At 33.5% G+C, this 17,220-nt stretch overlaps 1 protein-coding gene across 26 annotated transcripts in view; it reads left to right on the top strand.

The window, feature by feature from the left end:
* LOC106878999 (chromatin remodeling protein domino) overlaps positions 1-17,220 on the top strand; it is a 137,416-nt gene that overhangs the window by 84,312 nt on the left and 35,884 nt on the right. For 16 of the 26 annotated variants that reach the window (XM_089365225.1, XM_014928392.3, XM_089365216.1 and 13 more), the window contains 5 exons: positions 32-166; positions 9,519-9,554; positions 14,649-14,805; positions 15,844-16,091; positions 16,760-16,987. In XM_089365225.1, coding sequence (XP_089221351.1) covers positions 32-166; positions 9,519-9,554; positions 14,649-14,805; positions 15,844-16,091; positions 16,760-16,987 — 804 coding nt within the window. The remainder of the gene's footprint in view (positions 1-31; positions 167-9,518; positions 9,555-14,648; positions 14,806-15,843; positions 16,092-16,759; positions 16,988-17,220) is intronic. The other 10 variants (XM_089365223.1, XM_089365221.1, XM_089365226.1 and 7 more) reach the window with 1 other exon arrangement.

Raw genomic sequence — 17,220 nt, 5'->3', positions numbered from 1 at the left:
TAACTAAGAATGTGTGCATTTTGTTTTGTAGGAGGATATTGAGAGTGCTAAAAAAGACTGGGAGTTGGCACGGCTCAAATCTCTGAAAGAAGAGGAAGAAATAAGAGCTGAATTAGAAGAAGATGAGATGCTGTTTACATATACAAGGGATGATGCATATAATCAGGTGAAAAAATCTAAGTCTAAAAAGAATTCTGGTAACAAAAGCAATAAGAAAAAGAGTAATTATAAGAATTTTAATAGTAGGCAAAACACTTCTGATGAAAAGCTAACTTCTAGCCGTAAGAGTTCTCGAAGATCTGCTGCTAGCTCAGACATTGCTAAATCTCGGAGCAATGGACTAAGTAGCACTAGAAAGTCACTCATTAATAATAATGAAAAAGATGAAAACAGTTCAAGTCGGGGTGGGAAAATGAAGGGCATTAATTCCGTAAGATCTGAACACTCTTCACCAGTAAGCACTGGTATGTTGAAGCATGCTCTTAAGAAGGATGTTTCAAAGATTCCATCCAATCCTAGTGCCCAAAACAAGGCTACTTCAAATCAAAAAGTGCTAAATCTTAATTCCATTTCCAGTAAGAACAGTAATTCTGTAATTAACACCAAAACATCTGCTTCTAGTACTGTCGGCAATCAAAAGTTGGTAGGGTCTAAAAGAGCTAAAAAAGGAGTCGGGGCTAATAAAAAGAAGGTAGGCGGTCCTGGTAGAAAACCGGTTGGTTCAGGCAAAAAAGGTGCTGGGTCTAAGAAATCTAATACCAAAAAAGCAAACTCTAACAAAGTTGCATCTACTAAGAAGTTATCAGGTGGTGTAATATCTAAGAAATCAGCTGCTACATCAACAGTTGGTACATCCACTACTACTACTACTACTAGCAAGAAAGGGTCACAGGTAAATTCTGTTAAAAAAATTAAAGTGAATTCTAAGAAACTGCTTAGAGCTACCCTAATAGCTCAGGAGAAACTAGCTGCTGATTTACAGGTAGCAGCCACTACGACTGCTTCAACACCTGTTCCAGTTTCTTCTGCTAGGATATTAGAAACAGCCGTAAAAGTTTCAGAACATGTAAAAGTAGAGTCGAAATCAACCAGCAAACTACCAACCAATTCAACCGTAAAAGTGTTGTCAGCAGCAGCAAAAACTACTCATACTTTAACAGTTAGCACATCTACTCAAATGGCTTGTGCCTCATCTGTTAGTACCTCTGTCACACGTGTTTTACCTGTGAGTTCTACTGGAACTTCTGTTCCACATATTGTTCCAGTCAGTGCAGCTACATGCATTGTATCTGGATCAACAGCTGCTCATGTCTGGACAACTTTAGCTCAAAAAGTACCAATTGGTCATATGGTGCCAATCAGAGCTTTAGGACAAAAAATACAGGTGCCAATGTCTGCTTTAACTCAAAAAGTACCTGTCAATACTATCACTCAAAAAGTACCTATTTCAACTATAACTCAAGTTCCTGTGTCTGCTATTACCCAAGTTCCTATTAGTAGTATCACTCAAGTACCTGTCTCTGCTATATCTCAGAAGAAGGTACCTGTGTCAACTATAACTCATGTTCCTATGTCTGCTATTACACAGAAAATACCTGTAACTGCTGTTACTCAAGTCCCCATTACAGCAATCACACAGAAGGTTCCTATTAAAACCTATTCTCAAAAGGTTCCTGTCACTACTATCACACAAAAGGTGCCAATTACTACAATAACACAGAAGATACCCTCTCAAAAGGTTCCCGTACCTATTGCTACACATAAGATACCTGTAACTTTTGCTACACAGAAACTTCCGGTATCTGTCTTACAGCAGAAACTTCCGGTATCTGTCTTACAGCAGAAACTTCCAGTATCTGTCTTACAACAGAAACTTCCAGTAACTATTGCAGCACAGAAATTACCTACAACTTCTCTTACTCCAAAGTTTATAGTTTCTACTCCAACTCAAAAACTTTTATTTTCCACTCCAACCCAAAAACTATTGGTTCCAACTCAAGCACAAAAGCTATTAGTCACCTCATCAACTCAAAAGATTTTAGTATCGGCTCCTACGCAAAAACTATTAGTTGCAACCCCTACTCAAACGCATCTAGTTTCTACTGCACCAAGCCAAAAATTACCCCTGATATCAACTCCTACCCAAACTGTGCCAGTGTCCACTATTCTTCCTAAGGCAGCAGTTACCACTTCAACTACACAGAATTGCCCGACTGTCAATCATGTCGGTGTTGAAAGTGTTTTAAGTGGTTCTCCTACAATTCCTGTTAAGTACACACAGGTTGTCCCTGCTCCACTTATCTCTATTCCAGTAACCACGGCAACGTCCAGTCCTCAGCCTTGGTCAAATCCAAATCTTGTGATACGAACCCGACGGGCTTCTATGCAAGAGTCTAAGAAGCGGGCAGATACTTCAGAGAGTGTCGATGCAGATGACAGTGTGGATAAAGAGTCAGCAGAGCATGTTATAAATGTAACAAATAAGTTGAATAATATCATTATAGACTTACCTGAAAGTCTACTTACAACAGATACGCTAACAAATAGTGGAGGAAGTCAGATAGTGCAAATATCACATCCTAACTATAAACAGCAGAATTTAAATGGGCCAGATTTGTCCAACAAAATCAGTAGCAATTGTGTTGGGTCTGGTGACATCTTACCTGAAAATGGTTGATTACTCTATTAATCAAGTAGAACATTTAATTTTAAACCTGGAAAAAAAAATATGTATATTTGTATATGTATACATACACACATTCACCTTTCTCTGACATGTGCAAGTATATGTTATTGTATACATACGTATGTTTACTCACATGCACGTGCACACATGTAGTGCTTTTTACTATGGTGTGTGTATGTGTGTGTGTGTATGTAACGTCTGTAACTTGAATTACCATCTGCCAACGTAGGTACTGAATTCAATAGGAAGTTGCTCGAGATGTTAAACATTGTGGGAAGACTTTGTGATACATTTCAGATTGAAAAAACGGAGACATGCATATGTAGGCAGATACATATATATATATATATTATATATAAAATATTTATGTAATATATGTTGTATATATTATTTTATATATATTTAATATATATTACAATATATTTGTATATTTTTACTATATCTACACACATCACATATACATGCATATATATTTTATGCACACACATACACACATATATACATGTATTTATGTATTTATATTAATATTTGTATAGTGTGTGTATGTGTGTGTGTATATATATAATATATTTACATATGTGTATAGACACGTATGTATATTAATTGTGTGTATATATAATATATGTGTTTGTGTGTGTATATATAATGTACATATATACGTATGTATATATATATTAACATATGCAAGTTGACGATCAACTGTTGGTAAAGATTGAGAGAAAAAAAATGCAACATCTGGCAGTTTTTTGTACTGCATGTAAAAGATTTTCAGGGCTTAATGGTATTGTTGTGATATCTCAAGGCGAAGAAAAAAATTATTATGTAAGATATTTAACTCAAGAATTTTTTTTTTTCTTTTTTCTGTGAAAAATAAATGACTGAACAAACCTTTCTGTTGGTTATCGGCATCTCATTCCTGGTATGTGTGTTCTGTCGCTGTGTGTGTAAATAAGCAGGGGCACTGCTCTGATGATTCAAGGTTTTGGTGTCAACCTTTTTTCTCAACAATTAGTTCATCTCATTTCATTGGTGCATTGCAGTTCCTGGAGCTCCTCCTCTTCAACTACTTTTCCTCTTTTTTTTTTTTTTTAATCCATCCATCCATCTTTCCAACCAACCGACCAACCATCCATCCAACCATCTTTATAAAAATGGCAACAGTGATCTATTTATCTATATATGTATATATACACACTTATGTATGTATATATATGTAAAGTACACACCATACATACAATAAATTATATACAACATATTATGTACACAAAATTTTAAACATATTAAGAAAATTGTTTCTAGAAAAAAAACCATTGAAATAAGTTTTACAAAAACTACTTGTGATTGAAATTGGGTTTTGAAAAAATTCATATTTTCTAATGTGCATGATTTAAAAATTACATTAATAACCACTTTTGACAAGTTTTAGAGAAGATTTTAATTTCTATTATTGATTAATTTTAAATGGTATTTAATGCGAAATTATATTTTGTAGTTAGTCTGTTTGTATAAGATTTGATGTATTTCAGTTGCAAAAATATCTAGTATAATACCATTATTAAACATTTGTGTGAAACTGCTAAATTGCATTTTTTTCTCAAATTATATAGTGACTATAATTTTTTCTCACGAGATAGGACTTTGGTTGGTTAAGCTTTTGATTTGGGGAAATCTTTGAAGAAAAATTTGTATCATTTGTCTCCATTGTATAGACATATGGTATAGTTATCATTTTATTAGCAGGCATATTATTGGCTATCTTAAAGAAGGAAAAAAAAGAAAAACTGGCTTTTTAGAGAACAAAAATTTAGGTGTTTGAAATAGACAAGTAAAAATATTGAAAACAATAATTGTATCACTGTCAATCAGTGTGTTAAATTTCCTCTCTCCTTGTCTTCCCCTCCTCCTACTTTCTTTTCATATATTAAAATCTCTCGTCTCCTGTTCTATTAGAAAATGCTGAAATGATATCCATCTTTTTATCATGAATAAATCTCTTTAAGTTACCCCCTAAGATTGAAAACTTTTTTAAGAAATATCCAAAAATTTCTGACTAGGCACCAAATACCTTGTATCATGCTGTGCCTTGCCAGGCAGCTCCTTACACCAAGGAAATGAGATGCTGGTTGACTGCAGAATAGGTTTTTAATAACCATATTCAGCCGTGAATCACTATATGCTCACTATATTTTATTGAGCTATAATGTGTGCTTACCAGGTACCTGTCAAATAAGCACTCGATAGCTCTTTCATTATCTACATTTTGGACCTAAGTACATTTTTGTGTTGCCATGAACATGTTTTTTTATTAAATCTTCAAATTCCCTAAAAATAATCAGTAATTTTTATTTTATATCTTACAAAATGAATTTTAAAAAGTACCTAATATTTTCTTCATCCAGCCATATAAGCATAAATTAATTCCCATTTTATCAAATTTCAATTATGAATCTTATTCTACACTGCAAATTGCTTAGTTTATGATATTTCAAATCTGTTTAGTGAAAAATTAAATGTACAAAAAGATATAAGGATTCATGTACTGGTTGCAGATTAGTTGACTCCTTGTTTAAGTCTAGTTTCCAATCTAAAAATAACTCTTTTCCACTAATGATGTGGGCCATTAAAAAAAAAAGGCTAGACTTGTAAGCACATTTTCCCTTCTCTTTATTAAAATATCAACTAATTTGTTATGTGGACAATATAAAGCTTAGAAGTTGAAACCTATTTTTAGATGAGAACTGATATAGAAACAGGTTTTTTTTTTTTTTCTAAACCATTTTAAAGTTACATGTAATGTTCACTGTAGAGTTTTTGAATGGTAAACAAAGATACTTTACTCTGATTGTTGCTGTTTAACCCCAGGTTTGTCCTGATGTAGACCTTGTTGATTATAATCACTTGCAACAACTTTATATTCAGAAAAGAAAGGGGGGAAAAATGGTATTTAAACTGAGATTTAATTGTTAAATGAGCTAAGAAGAAACTGGTTGTTCAACTTGATAGATAGTAGTTGAGTCTCCCTCTAATTATACCCTACTCTTAAATAAGAACGGGTAACATTAGGAAATGTTGTCATAGATAAATCTAAGACAGTTGGCTGTAGTTGGAATACCTTAAATCATGAATCTATTTGGTCAGAAGAGGGAGTAAACAAATCTGAGTAAAAGGAGATTTCTCTAGGTCAGTCATCTTCCTGGAAGTAACAGTTAAATCACTGATCGTTCCTTGGTAGATTAGGAAAGAAAGAAAGAAAAAAAAAGAGGCAGGTTAATGTAGTCTGAAGTCAGACTTCCTTCAAAGTAAGACAGAATGGTCATGGTTGGAATATCTTTAATGATAGGTTTATCAATTAAGTTTGACCTTGACTAAACAAGACCTGTTGTTAAAAAGAATGTCTGTGAGATGTTAGGACATTGTTAAGTCTGACACTAGAGAAGTAGCAACACCCAAGAATACGATATATATCCTGAACGTCAATTAAGGCAATACAACTAGCAATAGCTTCACTTGTTTTATTTCTTCCTCTTTTAAAAATAGATGAAAAGTAAGATTTTAATTTTAAAATTAATATGAATTTCAAAATTAACTCAAGTAGCATTCTTTAGGGTGCTTTAGTTTTCTCCCTTTATGCTTAGAAAATGGTTTGTTTGAAGAACATAAAAAAAGGTACTTTAAAAAAATAACAAAAGCAATTCATAGTTTTAAATCTTACATAATAATATTTCACACATTTTGAGAAACATTTTGTTGAGTTGTGCCCTTGCTCATTAATTTAGATGTTGAAAATTTTGTGAAATTGTTGTGTGTTGTTTTATTTTAAAAGAGGGAAATTTTTATTTAAAAAAAAAAATGAGTTTATAACTGGCTGGAATCTAACCTGAAATCCTGCACTATATGTGCTGAAAATTTTAGTGTCATAATTGGAAGAAAGAATACCAATGTGTTTATAAATTATAAACATATCCTAATTATAAATATTATTATGCATCTTGCACCAGCTGGTATGTATTAAGGTATGTATAAGGTATGAATTCATAACAGTTTCTGAAGTTAGCCTTTGATTACAAACTTAATTTACAATTTTGAGATTATGCTAATTTAATTTCGATTTTCATAAAAAAAATTTTATCTATATACCTAGGTTGATAATACCTAAGATTCTGATGGAAATTTTGACAGAGATTAGTCAGGAAATCGAAAATATATTTCTTTAACATTTTATGTTAGTACCATAAATAAGTAATGTTTGCAATCAGGGGCGTTCTTAGTGGATAGCAACTAACTTGATGTGTTATAAAATAATAATAATAGTGGTAATAAACAAACAAGATATTATTAAAAGATAACTTTTTTTCTTTGTATTTAAAAATTTATGACCTCAACTGCAACAGTAGAATATGTAATTGTCGATAACTGATAGTGACTAAAGATGCTTCTTTTTTAAGTTTGCCATTTATAAACCTTCAAAAGCAGCTTGTTTTAAGGCTGCAGGTAAATATTAGGAAAGCCTTTCTCTATATGTCAACTGAGAATACTCTCAAAGCATGAGAATATGTTCTTTGATTCTGGTTATTTGGTAGATCCTGCTAGAATATGTTAAATATAAAATGAATGCAAATTTTCGTTTTTTTAAAACACTTTTTTCATCTTAAAATTATATTGAGTTTATACCAAGAATCATTCCTCTTTGGATGATGAGTATATTGTTAGTAATGAATGTAGTCCTTGGAAGGTATGCTATACCTGTCTTTCGTTATAAGGACAGTTGTAAGGTGACTGACTAGTGCCTCAATACCCCAAAACTGGGTTCCAGTCATTATTACTTGTATTGCAGCATTCACCAAGGTCCATTACTCAATTTTCCTCCTTTATAACTTTATCTCTTGGCACTAGTAGCATATTAACTTTTTCTTGTGAGCAGTTAACATTAACTATTTAACATTTAGTTTACTTCGACAAATGTAACGCTCATTTGTTCACATTGTTATCGATCATTCATTATCTTGTAGCTTCAAGATATTAATGATGTGATTCTTTAATTTTAGAATGTCATTGTACAGTACATGTGAGAAGCCAGGTCTGTCAGGTCTTAACATAAAACAAGTAGAATATTTGGGCCAGATATGACTGGTTTAAATACTAAAGGGTTAAGAATAACTGAAAAGTAATTCTCCAAAAGTATCAACATACTGTCTTACTGGGTGGGTGGGGGAATAATCTTAAGTAGGAGGATAATTTTCTCAGAGGAATAACTGCTTTCCATTACAAATGATCTATTGTAAGGAAATTACAATTTTTTTCAGTTTTCTGAGTTTCTTGGAAAACTATTGAATTCAGTTTGTACTAACATCTAGAAGAGACATGCTGTAGTTGCAGCATGGAACTGAATTTACCATTTGATGTTTTGAGATAACCCTCAAATTTCTTTTATTAGCATCATGAAAATATTAAACACTGTGACTCACATAAGGCACCAAAGTAGTTTTTTTTTTGTTTTTTTTGCCAGTGGGAACTAATATCACATTTCTTATATCTGACTTTACATCTCAATTAGCTTGTAAAAATCTAATATAGATCTTATTCCTTTTTCTACAGTTCTCTTGTATGAGAGGTATAGCTCCCCCTTCATTCAGAAGCATTTTAGCATCAATTATTTAATATCAAGCAATCGGTTGATAATTGGAAAACTGATCTAAATTGTTATAAATTTTCTTTTATATCTAAAGCAGATTTTTTTTTTATTTCTAAAACCCAAAAGCATCTTAAATTTTAAAATGAAAAGTATATTATAGGCTATTTAGCATTTCATTTACTGCCTCTTCACCCTGGTTAATTTAAAAGCTTTCCCTAATCATATCATACAAACATGCATTTTGTTGAAATTTTAAGATATAAATACATTATATATATTTAAATTAATTTGGTGTGAACGCTTGCTCACTTATTTTCTAAATATTAAATTATGGAATGCTCAGTTATATACTTATAAATTATATTTAAGGAAAATTATTTATGGAATGTATTCCTAGTAACTACAAGTCTTTACTTCAGATTTATTTGTAAATCTAGTTCTTATGGTGTTTGTGTGTGTCATATATATACACACACATCTCATAAACTTAGCTATTTCTAGAGCAAAATTTAAGTGAATACTCTCAGGTACAGCAGAGATGGTAAAACTTGTAATTCTGTGATGTTCCACCAAGTTAGACACAAGGTTTTAGTCTTCAGTTTGCACTGTGACTTCACCATTTCATTAATAATGATGATTAAAAAAAAAAAAGGTATCTGAATGATAGAGCATGGTGAATCTATATTAAATCGCATGTCTAGCATTAACCCAGTTAAACTGATCATTTTATCTTGGTACCAAAAATCACTTGAATTTTAGCTCTAGGTTATGATGATGTTAAAGTTGTGGTGTGCATGTTAATTAGAATTATTAACTAGAATTTAAGAATGAACTATACAAAATGTAATTTTAAGAGAAAGCAGATTAGTACAGTATCTGTTCTCTTGAAAAGGTAAGAACATTAAGGGACTAGATATCAGGGAAGATCCAGTCAGTCTTGCAGTTGACAAAAATATCAGGTAAATGGTAACAAGGATATCTTCAGTTTATGCTAGTAATCTGAAAGTAATGAGCACTGGCACTCAACAATTACACTCATCGCATTTGTAATACAAGGAGTGGGTTGGATGTGGGCACTGTCAGTTATTTACTTTTAACTGGAGGTGATTTCTGCATTCAGACAGCTATTTGTTATAGTATTTTGTTATTTTTGGACACCTAGTCTTACTACATCTTAATGGTCCTCACTTTATGTTGCAGGTCTATGTATGTGACATTGATCATGAACCAATGCCTGTAAGTTTACCTTAAAAGTTTTTCATCTCATCCAAATGATGAATACAAACTTGATATTTATTTTTTATTTTAGGAAAATATTGCCAAAAAGAAAAAAAAAAGACCGAAATAAAGAAAATATACCTTTTGATTCCCTCATATCATTTTCCAAACCTGCCAAGAATTACATTGATTTTAATTTTTAGTATCATAGTTAGAAGCCATCAGTTGAATATTATCTTACTGCATCCGTATTCTTTTGAGTAGAGCAGGGAAAGTACTGGGTGCTCATCCTTATTTCTTCTGATTCAATATATCACCTGCACAAAATCGATAGTTTTTGTTTATAAAATAACACCAAATTTTAGTTGGACATATTAGTCCTTTTCTTATCTTGTGTATCACGTGATACACGTAGCATATTCCTCTGGCATTTGTGTAGCATAAAGGATTCATATTCCCATTTCAACCAGCAGAGTGACTTGGGACTTGTGAAAGAAAAGCTGTATATTATTCAAAACATATGAAAAAAGAGCTAGCTGAAAGTCTGAAAACAAGCATGGATATTTAGGAGAAACTTATGAAAATACTTTGAACGAGTAAAAGGGTTAATAGTTGCTGGTAATATTGGCAGTGAAGGCTTATTTGTAGTTACCCTTCTTAGATGGAACTAACTGTTTGCTCTTGCAGATGATTAAGAATATTGATTCACAACCACTTGGTTCTGCACTTCCATTGCCCAGTATATATGGCAAGTATCTTCTGCTACTAGTTCTTCAATGGTTGACTTAATCTTGTTGCCTAATTTAACACCACTACTTGGATCCTGGGTGACGCATTCACCCTTGGCCTCCAGTTTGAGGAGGACTTAGTGCTTCCCTCTTGGAAACCCTGAAATAAGTTTTAAATTTCTCCTTTAAGCCATTAGAAAATAATAATTTAGTTAAAGCCTCTTAATTAGGAAAGGCACAAAAAGACTGTTCTCACTGCATAGGCAAGTCTTCTACTATAATAGTTTTATCCAATACCTTGTGATTATATATATATATCTGTGAGTGGATGTGTGCATATATATATATATATATATATATGCACACACATCCACTCACAAATACATGCACACACACACATACAGTTAGATATATATGTGTGTGCGTATCATAAGTGTAAGCATGATTGTATTACTAAAAAGCTTGCTCCCAAGCATGTGATCTTGGGTTCAGTCCCACTGCACACCACCATAGGCAAGTGTCTTCTACTACACCTCCTGGCTGATTAAAACTTGGATTTGGTAAACAGAAAGTGAACAAAACCTGTTGTGTGTTTGTCTTTGTATGCATGCCCCATGTCTTGACACCATGTGATGATTGTAAACGAGTATCACTATCATATAAGCAGTGGTGCTTGTTTCCAATGTTCCATGAAAGACATGTCTGACAATGGAGAAATATTGGCTTACTTGGAGGCAAGTGACAGTTAGCAACAGAAAAGGCATCTGGCCATAGAAAATCTATCTCAGCATATTCCATCCAAGCCGTGCATTCTACTGTTTCACTAATTTTCCGGGACATGTATGTATACATATATGAAACCAAGTTCAGTGTTGTTCATTAATATATCTCTCACATCCCTTTTTGCTTTCATAGGGGTGTTACAATATAAAAGAGGTTGTGCACTTGCTAATCCACTCTTGCCATTGGTTTCTAACTGGGGCAAAATTAGCATACATTCATCATCATCATCGTTTAACGTCCGCTTTCCATGCTAGCATGGGTTGGACGATTTGACTGAGGACTGGTGAACCAGATGGCTACACCAGGCTCCAATCTGATCTGGCAGAGTTTCTACAGCTGGATGCCCTTCCTAACACCAACCACTCTGAGAGTGTAGTGGATGTTTTACGTTCCACCGGCACGAGGGCCAGTCAGGCGGTACTTTCAACGGCCATGCTCAAAATGGTGTATTTTATGTGCCACCTGCACAGGAGCCAGTCCATCGGCACTGGCAACGATCTCGCTCGAATGTCTTTTCACGTGCCACTGCATAGATGTCCATTAACACTTTCTCCAGCACTATGATGCTCTGTAACTATATTTGTCATTCAAAAGAATAACCAAAGGTACTTCTGATCATCTCAAAATGTGTCCAGTCACAATTAGTCTTTTCAATTGTAATTATGCTATAAGCACAGCTGAGTAGTGAAAAAGTTAGCTACCCACCCTCACTAATCTCCAGTCATCTTCACTATACACACCACCTTGTAACTTGATGTATGGCCCCTCCCCATTATATCTTGACCAGCTTTCATTCCTTCTGAGGAAGCCATGTCTCTCTTCTAATGCAAAACACTTTTTTCTCTCCCTCACTTACTCCCCACTAGTTGCAAGAGTCTTGTCTTGCAAGTTAATTGGTGACCTCATTGTTGCTGGTGCCATGTTAAAAAGCACCCTGTACACTCTGTAAAGGGTTTGGTGTTAGGAAAGGTAGCCAGCTGTAGAAACCATATCAAACAGACAGCAGAGGAAGCTTAGTGTAGTCTTCTGACTTCCTGTTGAACCATCCTGTCCATGCCAACATGGAAAATGGACATTTAATGATGATGAGTTTGATCCCACTGGACAACAGTCTTACCAAAGACTAAGGTTGACACAAGCCTTGTGAGTGAAATTCCCTATAATCAGCATGGCTTGGACAAATATATATTATTGAGGCATTGTTTTACAGCTGGATGCTTTTCTTGATGCTAACTCTTACATGTTTTTCAAGTAAGGAAATTTACATTCCATTCATCTTTGCAAGTGCAGAGCTAGCAGATGATTTTTCTTTTTTGAGTGGGATATGTCAACAAATAATATCATCTGTAGCTCAGCTCAACACAGAAAGTAAACATTTACACATGCATGCACATAGACAAAATGGCCATTGTATGTTTTGTCTACGAAATTCACTCATGAGGCATTTGTTGGTCTGAGGCTATAGTATAGAAGACACCTATCCATAGTGCTATATTGTGGGATTGAATTCAGAACCATGTGGTTGTAAAGAGGACTTTTTAACTGCAGCGACATGCCTTCACTTTTCAGCATAGAAGAGAAACTGGAATTATACCATTTAGGATTAGGGGCAATGAGAACATTTAGAACATTGTCCTGTAAAGAATGCTGTGCTGACTTCCAGATATGTTTAAATGCAGAGGAGTTGAGAAGAAAGTACTTGTTGCTAGCTAAGTTTTCCAGGAGTATGATACTAATTTTGTCTTGTGATATGTATGGACAATTCAAGCTGGAAAATGCTTTCAGTTGCTGGTGGAATCTATCTAAAATGGATGCAGACAAAGGAAGCAGTGAAGTAAAACTTACAAGTATTGCATCAGTTCCCCTCTCCTAACTGTATGGAGGTGCAAGAAGAAAGACTTGTATCTCTTTAAACTATATGTTCCAACATGGAAAAGCATGTATCATTGTTGAGTGTAGATCAGCACTGACTCATACTAGGAGAAGAACAAAAAATAGGAATGAGATTGGTGAAATACGAAGAATTATGAAATAGTTGTTTCATCATAGTCTTTTTTTCTTTTTTTTTTCTTGAGGCAGTATTTGCTATATGTGTGAGATGTTCTATGATTTATAGGGATGAAGCATGAGTAATGAATGCAGAGCAACAGGAATAGCTGAAAAGTACAGAAACAGAAATGGTTCTAAAGATGAATAAAGTATTGTTGAGAGAGGTCGGTGGGGGCGAGATCAACAATGAATTGCAGAGAGAGTTGGAGGGGAATTGAGTAATCCAGTGGTAATGAATGAGTGTTATGTAGAGAAATGGTGTAAAGTGGCTGAGTCTTGTACTGAGGAAAGATGAAAGTAGCTTGTGAGGAATGATTGAAATGGATGTGGAAGAAAGTAGAGGAAAAGAAAGACTAAGTAAGATCTGATTAAAAATGACAGAGGAGGAAATGAGGGCATAAGGATTAGTGATTGGAAGGTAGAGGATAGGGTCAAATGCAGAAGATTGCCATAGAGCCTGCAAAGTAAACTCCTAATGTTTGTTGTAATTGATTTTTCTTTTCATTTCCCAGATAGTTAGTTAAATACACGGCTTACAGTTGGGTTGGATATTTATATATGTGTATATGTGGTTCCACATTGCCTGAACCTCAATACATTCCATTCCAGTAAATATTAATAAATCCTTACCAACTTTGTACCAGTAACGTTTGATGATGGCTGCCATTATTACTGTAAAGAGTTTAGGCATTGTTTTATTTCTTTACCTGGGAACAGCATTAAACACTCTTCATATCTAATGTGCAGATATGCTATTTGCAAATATGAACAAATTTGCCGTTACAAAATATTCATTGATGTGAAATTAATCAAGAGATAATTCTGGGTTGCTGATCAGTCTTGCAAAGTCATATTTTTAAAAGTTTTTATTAAAAATAAGCACAAAACAAAAGTTAGAAATGTGGGTCTGTTGACATAGGTTATGTTTGGATGAGTTGTTAGGTCCAGAATCTCCTTAGAGCTTCTATATCATTGCAAGAAATTAGGAACAAAGATGTTTATACATTCGTTCATGTGTGTGTGTGTGTGTGTATATATATATATATATATATATTGTTGTATTTGGGGATGGTCATATTGCCAGTTTAGCCATCTCCAAATACAACATCTGTTTCAACACGATTTCACATTAAAAATCTTGCAAGACAAATATATATATATATATATGGTATGTGTATCATCATTATCATTTAATGTCTGCTAGTATGGGTTTTATTTATATGTGTGTATATACACACACACACACAATGTGCTGGTGTCATATTGGAAGCACCCAGTACACTCTGTAAAGTGGTTTGTATTAGGACAGGTAACCAGTTGTAGAAACCATGCTGAAACAGACAAATGTAACCTGGGCAGCTCACAAGCAGGCTATCTCCTGCCAAACCATCAATGCATGGAGGACAGCTGTTAAATGATGATGTTGTATGTGCTGTGTATATCTGTGTGTGTGTGTGTGTGTATGTATGTATGTATGTATTGAAGGTAAGGTTATATTCTTTTTAATATTGAACTATTCAAAGCATTTTTTTAATTCTCTACTTAAACTTAGATGTGGGCTCCTCCCACCCCACCCCAGGACGACAATGATGTTTATATTGATCAAACAATGTTCTTCTTATATGAACCCACCATTATGCCGGAGACCCAGCTACCACCTGTCTACATCAGAAAGGAACATAAGCGACCCAAAATTGAAACTGTTACAAGTATGTATATTGAATTCTTAGAAATGTTGTTAAAGCAATCCACTCAAATCTGTATTAATGTGTTTGTTTATATTTAGATAATTAAAATCTCAATTGAAACTTTGTTAATGGGGATGGACTGATATTTTTGGATAAAAAATGTGAATGGTAATTTGAAACAAATTCTCAACACAATAATACTGAACATCTTATTGCTTTATCAGACTAATTGATTTTTTCTTTGTTTTTTTATGTTGGTATGTTAATCAATTTCATATCAATTAAAAATTTTTGAAGGCTACTTTAATATTAAAAAAAATTTATCATTTGTCTTAGGGCCATGAATTTTCTTTTGTCTTATACTTATAAGACAGAAAAACTGCATCTATTTCTGTAGATAGATTGCAGTTTATTACTAGTAACTTACTAGATAATAATTTACTATGTTTTCCTGAATCTTGGTGGACTAAGTTAGGTAGAATGTAGAGTAGTACTTAAATACAATGAAATGCCTGCAGTAGAATTGAACTTGGGAACTATGAGTTAGTAGTTCAATGCTATAATCACGTGGCTATTTTTCTTCTACAACATATATTCACTAAATGCACAATTTCCTGTTTGCTCTCCATTAAAACTAAAAGACTGAGCAAGAAATATATTTGGAAAATAGGAATACAGCACCTATGTTGGTATTCAAGACACACTGATACAACAAGCTATGCTTAGAGTAAAATATGCTTTCAAAAATTTACAAATACAAGGATTCTTATACAATTATTTAGAACTTGTTCTAAGCTTTATCGTTAATACTTTGATGCAAAATTCTACAGAAAGAAGAACTTCTTGTTTAGTTTATAGAGGTGTTTGATGCTAAATTACTTAAAGCCATTTATCTGAATTAGTTATTACACTTTGCAAAACTCCAAATTTGTTTGACTTTTATGAATCTTTCTTGAGTTTACAGTTTTGTTTTTGCCTTTAAGTAAAATTTTATTGTATTATTATTATTATTATTATTATTACTACACTTGTTGTTGTAAAAACACCAATTATCTTTAGATTCGTTACTCACAACAGCTCGTAAACAGAAACAACGCAAAGAAGAGCAGTTACGAGTTCCTCGATCACTATTTGATCGTCCAACAGCAGCACAGCTGAAGATGCGTCGTGAAGCAAAAATGCAGAAGCTTAAACATGGTTTAATTAAGAATTTCCGCTCGATATCGTCTGTGTCAAACAAACAACCAATGGAACAGGCTGAAGAACATCCGGAATGGTTAATTCATGAAGACTGGGCTTTACTACAGGTTAGTTGTAATTTTTAAACCATTATATATGTATGGAGATGTACTTGTATAGCAAGTGACCTGATCTAAGATCATGTGCTGGAACGAAATAAATGAATGCAGCATGGAATTTTGTCAGTGAACAGGTCGCGATCTGAAAGCGACAAAAATATTTTGACAAATTAAATTTAAATGTTGAAGTGAATCTAACGGTTTTTGTGTGCTTCTTAAATGGCTTATAAACACCTTCCATGCTGAAATTTTATATGTATGCATCATTTTCTGTCCTCCACGGTACAAATTTAAGTTGTGGTCCGTGGGAAGAGCCATTCTAATGATGTGTCCTGCCCTAACTCTTCGAAACACTTAGTTTTAGAATGGTGGCAGCTGATGAAGGAAATGTTCTTTATGTGGCCTGTGTGTTTTCTGTACTTTGTTTATCATTTTGTCCACGTTTTTTTGCAACGTCCTGTACCCAGATATGCATCTATATATATATATGTAGATGTAGGTATGTACATACATGTACGTATATATGCATACACTCATATATTATTTATATTATATATACATATACATACATAAACACACATCTAATGTATAAGTGAGAGAGTGATGTATTTTTTGCTATTTTATTGATATTGTTCCATATTTTGGTATTTTGAATTGTATTTTTGATTTTATTACAGGCTGTTCTGACACTTTTGGACTTGGCTCTGAATTTAACAGTTTTGTCTCCTGCTCGCATTGCAAACTGGGAGTTAGTTGCAGATGTTGTTAATTGCTGCAGCAGGAATTACCGATCTCCAAAGCAATGTAAAAATCGTTATGAAAATATTATTATTCCACGTGAAGAAGGCCGTGTTTTATATGATATGAATCCAAGAAAACAGAAGAAAACTAAAGGAATATACAAGGTATAACTTAATTCAATGTTACATTGTATTTCCTGAGTTTAAAAAAAAAACACAGCAGAAATGTACATGTTGTAGGGGGTTAAGATAACGATTGGATCTTTTTTAAAACGGGGGCCACATTTTTCATTAATGTTTTACGTAGTGTTTTTGGTACCGAAAGACTTTCAAACTTTGTATACTTATCTATTTTGTGTTATAGAACAGAAAAATATTTTTGTATTCGAATTTATTTC

The sequence above is a fragment of the Octopus bimaculoides genome, chromosome Z, assembly GCF_046866305.1.
Source record: "Octopus bimaculoides isolate indiv1 chromosome Z, ASM4686630v1, whole genome shotgun sequence".
In the NCBI taxonomy this organism is placed as follows: domain Eukaryota; kingdom Metazoa; phylum Mollusca; class Cephalopoda; order Octopoda; family Octopodidae; genus Octopus; species Octopus bimaculoides.
Note: the sequence above shows the minus strand (reverse complement) of the source record. Positions and strands in the feature narration are given on the sequence as shown.